The following is a 5631-nucleotide window of genomic DNA, read 5'->3' as shown; positions in this document are numbered from 1 at the left end:
CAAGAATAAAGCTAGTTTAAAAACGGTTAATATACCCGAAGAATTAATCAAGAAATTGATAAAATTGGATTCTAAAAAAGACAAAGTAACAACATTAAATGAAAATATGGAGGATAACCCAGGTTGCAGCAGCACTGGAAAAAGTAAAAGTTGGATAGAAATGATGGATGAAGAAAGTAATATGACAAATGAAGATAACACTAGAAATAATAAAATAAACGAAGAAATTAATTATTATGAACCATATGATGAAGGACCGTATACGGTTTTTGCAGAATCAACTAACGAAAGCATTGGCAGATTTCACAATCTAGCTTTAGGCAGATTGATATTCAAACAATCGCTTAACATAAGCAAAAATATCATAGATATCTCAAAGATCGGGAGAAACAAAATCAAATTAGTATTTAAAGACTACTTTTATGCTAATAAATTAATCAAAGAGAAAATTTTGGAAAAATTTAACATACGAACGTACATCCCAAGACATAAATTATACAGAACCGGCATTATTTTTAACGTTGAACCCGACATGGATGAGCAAGAAATCATGGATGTTATTAGATCGGATATTAAAATATTAGAGGTCAAATGCATTAAAAAAAGAAACTTAGAAAAAATAAATATGAAATCACAAATGGTAAAAATAGTGTTCAGGGGTAACTATCTGCCAGAATACGTCTCAATGTATTCGGTTAGGTGTGCTGTTAGTCCTTACATTCAATCTGTAATGCAATGCCACAAATGCTGGCGTTATGGACATATAAAAAATCAATGCAAAAGCAAGATAAGATGCCGATTTTGTGCAGAAGAACACTCTCATGAAAATTGCCATATCGTGTCAGACTTTATATGTGCAGTATGCCATGGAAACCATCAAGCAAACGACAAAGAATGTAAATTCTTCAAAGTAAATAAAGAAATAAAAGAAATGATGGCACTACATAACATATCTTATCTTGAAGCTAAAAACATGATGTGGAAAAAAGGATATGCTGAGGCTGCTAAGATCAACCCGTACAATCCGGGGTTTAATTCATCGTTTCCGAGACTAAACGGCAATACCGAAATGGATTCACACAGACATAAAAATAAATATGAATTATTGAATAGTTTAGATGAACAAGAAATTAACATTGACAAAGACAGATTAATGTTAATGAATAAACCAAATATTTTGTATAAACGTCGAACAGAATACTTGAGGCCGATCAATCGATATAACAGAGACCAGATAAATGAAAAACCTGAAAAAAGAAACCAAGAACAACTAAGCCTAAACAGTAATAGGACCAATAAAAAGGAAGAAAATAAACGACAATTAAATCATTTTATAGAATTGGCATTGAAACTTCGAGAAAAAATAGAATGTGAGAGAAATAAAGAAAGTAAAGAGATAGATGAAATTATATATAAGTTAAAATGGAATACACATACCATTATGAATTACTTAAACCAGAACAATAAAACAGGTATAGATAATCGTGATAAAGATGAAATACTCAATAAAATAAGTGCAGTCAATTCTAACGAAAGTTAGAAGATAGTGAAAAAATAATTATAACAAATACCAACCAAAGATGGATAATATAAATATTTTACAATTAAATTGTAGATCTTTAAGAGCAAATAAGGAAAGCATCGAAAATCTTATGTTTCATAAGAAAATTCATATGGCAGCTTTTACTGAAAAATGGCTGAAACAGGGCCAATTATTTAAATTCAAAGGGTATAACATATTTCGACAGGACAGACAGGACGGCTACGGTGGTTCGGCCATATTGATCAAAGATAACATTCCGTGCGAAGAACTCGCACATTCACTAAGTAACCGAGACATACAAATGACCGCGGTAATAATTAAATCGGCTACTCCGTTCTGTTTGGTTTCAATATATTGCGCACCACAGGCAACAAAGGATCTATACTTAATCAAAAATATCATCGAACAGATTCCTGTCAGAATAATTCTAACAGGAGATTTAATAGCAAACATTTAGCTTGGGGTAATGAAATAACTGACAGAGGAGGAGCTATTATTTACGACATTGTGGATAGCCTAAATCTGTTAATGCTGAATGACGGAACGCATACGACAACACAAACGCCTAGGAAGAAATCAGCCGCCATCGACCTGACGTTCTGTTCGCCTTCTGTTCATGATAGACTTCATTGGAGCGTAATTCCAGATAATGTAGGCTCTGATCATTTGCCTATCTTAATAAAGATGCAATTCAAGTATAATACGAGAGTGGGATGGTATCCAGGCAGAAAATGGATGACTAAGGAGGCAAATTGGAATGAGTATAGATTAGATATCGAAGAGACTTTAGAGACATCATACATTCCAAATGATTCGGAAGACATGTATAATTTTATTCAAGAAACAATAAATAATGCAGCCACTAAACACATCAAACAGTATAAATTACCAAGATCGGATACATTTAAACCGGCGTTATGGTGGGATAACGAATGCGAAATTCAAGTTAGGAAAAGAAAAATAGCATTTAAGAGACTAAAAGCTCAATTCAACTACAAAAATTACCTGGAGCTCCAAAAAATCACAGCACAGACTAGAAAACTATTTAAAACAAAAAAAAGAGAAAAATGGCTTGAATTCGTGAATTCCATCAATAGAAATACAAACATGAATAAATTATGGAACATTGTAAAAAGATTAAATAATAAAAATAATGGCGAGTCCCCAATTCAGCAAATGAGTGACAATTTCTGCGAGACAATTTTGAAGATCCACACGCCTGACTTTGTACCTGGTCCCGTACAATACTCCCAAGACCAAGCAGAAGAAGCAAGTGATGACCACGCAATTCATGAAATCGAAGGACGCATCGATTATGAGGAGCTAGAACTGGCACTAAAAGACAAAAGAAATAGCTCGCCAGGATTTGATAACATCACATACATTATGATAAAGAATGCCCCAAAGCATTCAAATGTAAAATAGTTGAAATGTTCAACTTTATATTAAATTCAAGTTGGATCCCGGAAGATTGGAAAATTGCGGTGCTAGTGCCAATACTAAAACCGCAAAAAGATCCAAGTGATCATAAATCCTATCGACCAATAATGCTTCTTCCTTGTCTCACGAAAATCTTTGAAAGCATTTTAAAAAAAGATTAGAATGGTACATAGAGGAAAAGGGTATATTAAATAAATATCAATTCGGATTTAGGAGAGGAAAAGGTACAATCGACTTGTTAAGCGAGCTACTTGTAGATCTTTATAGTGCATTGACAGACAATAAAGAAGTGCTACTAGTTACGGCCGATATTGAAAAGGCATATGATCATGTTGATCATAATATTCTCAAAAAGAAGCTACATAATTATAAGATCCCAGACAATATTATTATTATTATAATGTCACTGCTATCCAATAGGAAAATTTACGTGAGAAATAAGAATCGTCTAATAGGGCCAAGGACAGCATATACGGGCATCCCACAAGGTTCGATTCTGAGCCCTCTCCTATTTAACATCTATATGGCAGACTTTATATCGTCAGAAGGGACAAGAGTCAAAAAACTACAATATGCGGACGATCTGATTATGTACACAGTTTCTCACTCAGTAGAGCATTGTAAAACAGAAATGGCTAATGCCATATCAAAAGATTTGGAATGGATGCGGAATAATAGACTTGCTTTGGAACCGAGGAAGACCAAAAGCATAATTTTTACCAGGCATAGAGCTCCCAAAAATATGCATGGAATAGATATTGACACGATAAGAATCGAAATATTAGAAAACATTAAAATCCTGGGTGTGACTTTTGATAAAAAATTAAATTTCAATAAGCACATAAGCGAGATTTTACTCAAATGCGAGAAAGGCATTAATTTACTCAAAAGAGTATGTAACACCAGCTGGGGTACACACCCAAATGCATGTCTTTCTTTATATAAGGCTATCATTAGACCCCATTTCGACTATGGCTGTCAAATTTACGGAGGATTGTCCGCAGGCTTATATAAAAAGTTGAGTAGAGCGCAATTTGCAGCTATAAGAACATGTCTGGGATCTCTAAAATCAACCCCCACTAACTCTTTATTAGCTGAAGCCGGGGAAGCTCCCTTAGATATAAGAAAACAAGTACTAACGAATAGATTCTTGATCAAAAAATTTAATTTTGATCATTCATGGATTCAAGATCAGTTGGAGGCACTGGCAGTTCGGCATTTCAATAATAGGTACTGGTTTAATAAACCGATCCCTCCGCTAGTTGCTGGTTTCCATTCATTAAAGTCTTTAGAAGATAACATCATAATAAGCAACAGATTGGCGTACTACACAGTGACTTGGAAAGCAACAATTCCCAAAAAATATATACACCTATCAGACGAATTAGTCATTGGAAAGAATATGGATAAGAAAATAATCAATATGGAATTGCACGCCTTATTGAACACTAGATGGGAAAAGTATATACAAATCTATACGGACGGCTCAAAAACTGATGACGGCGTTGGCTGTGCTGTATACATACCAAGCCAGGATTTACAGCTTCAAATTAAACTCCCAGATTGGGCATCAATATTTACTGCAGAATTGACGGCTATCAACAGTGCGCTAGACCTAATTAAGGAACATAAATTAAAGAAAGCAATAATTCTGTCTGATAGCATGTCCTCACTGCATGCCTTAAATATGCCGAAAGATTATGGCAATCCTTTAATATTCGACTGTTTACAAAAAATAGAAAAGCTAAACAACAATAACTACAGGATCGAATTAGTATGGATAAGAGGCCATCACAATGTCACCGGAAACGAGATCGCGGATAGCCTGGCCAGAGAGGCACAAAACTCAGCCACTTTAATTAAAAAAGCTCCTGCCGTGGATCTGAAACGAAAGATCACAAAAATGGGAATGTTGCATTGGCAAAAAATATTTGATCTCGAATCAGCGTCAAAAGGAATATTATTCCGACCGTGTAAACCGATAGTGTCCAGAAACACATGGTTTGAAAAATTGAACTGGAACAGAAGAGAGATATCTACAATATGCAGATTAAGATTGGCGCACACGAAGAATAATGTTCATCTATTTAGGATTGGGATAAAACAAGACCCGTTCTGTTCGTGCAGCACTGTTCTGGACACAATAGATCACATATTGTGGAGTTGTCCATTGTATGAAAGGCAACGAATAATTCTGTTCAAAAAGCTTCAACAGCGGAATATGTCATTTCCTATAAATGCTAGGTTCATCATTAGTAGTAATAACATTGATTTGTACAGAATACTGATAGACTTTGTAAATGAATCCAATATAAGGTTATAGAGTAGGATGTTTTTAGGTTTGTTTATTGTAACTATTCTGTATTGGTATTGTGAATTTTAATTTTAATTTTCTTCTTAGTTTATATTTATATTTGTATTGTAATTTGTAATGGCTGGATGACTAAGAAGTCGAGGCCATTTTAAATAAATAAAAAAAAAAAAAAAAAAAAAAACTTATTTTAGGCAAAATCATCCATAAATATTTTGATGTTGTTTTTTTGTAAAAGGTGAATTATTTGTAAAAGCAAAATTATCTTATTCCTGATTATTATCTGAACTTAAACTCATTTTAGTATCTCAACTAAATTTAATATTTCAGTTCATGC

At 33.7% G+C, this 5631-nt stretch overlaps 1 protein-coding gene across 1 annotated transcript; it reads left to right on the top strand.

Annotated features, from left to right (window-relative positions):
- The first annotated feature begins 3614 nt into the window (after positions 1-3614).
- LOC113381588 lies at positions 3615-5306 on the top strand. The gene has a single exon (XM_026620396.1). The coding sequence runs from the start codon at positions 3615-3617 to the stop codon at positions 5304-5306; it is 1692 nt and encodes a 563-aa protein (XP_026476181.1).
- The last annotated feature ends 325 nt before the right edge of the window (positions 5307-5631 follow it).

This window comes from Ctenocephalides felis, unplaced genomic scaffold, assembly GCF_003426905.1.
Source record: "Ctenocephalides felis isolate EL2017-DRISC unplaced genomic scaffold, ASM342690v1 CF-g0.4_SCAFFOLD_02929, whole genome shotgun sequence".
Lineage (NCBI taxonomy): Eukaryota > Metazoa > Arthropoda > Insecta > Siphonaptera > Pulicidae > Ctenocephalides > Ctenocephalides felis.
Note: the sequence above shows the minus strand (reverse complement) of the source record. Positions and strands in the feature narration are given on the sequence as shown.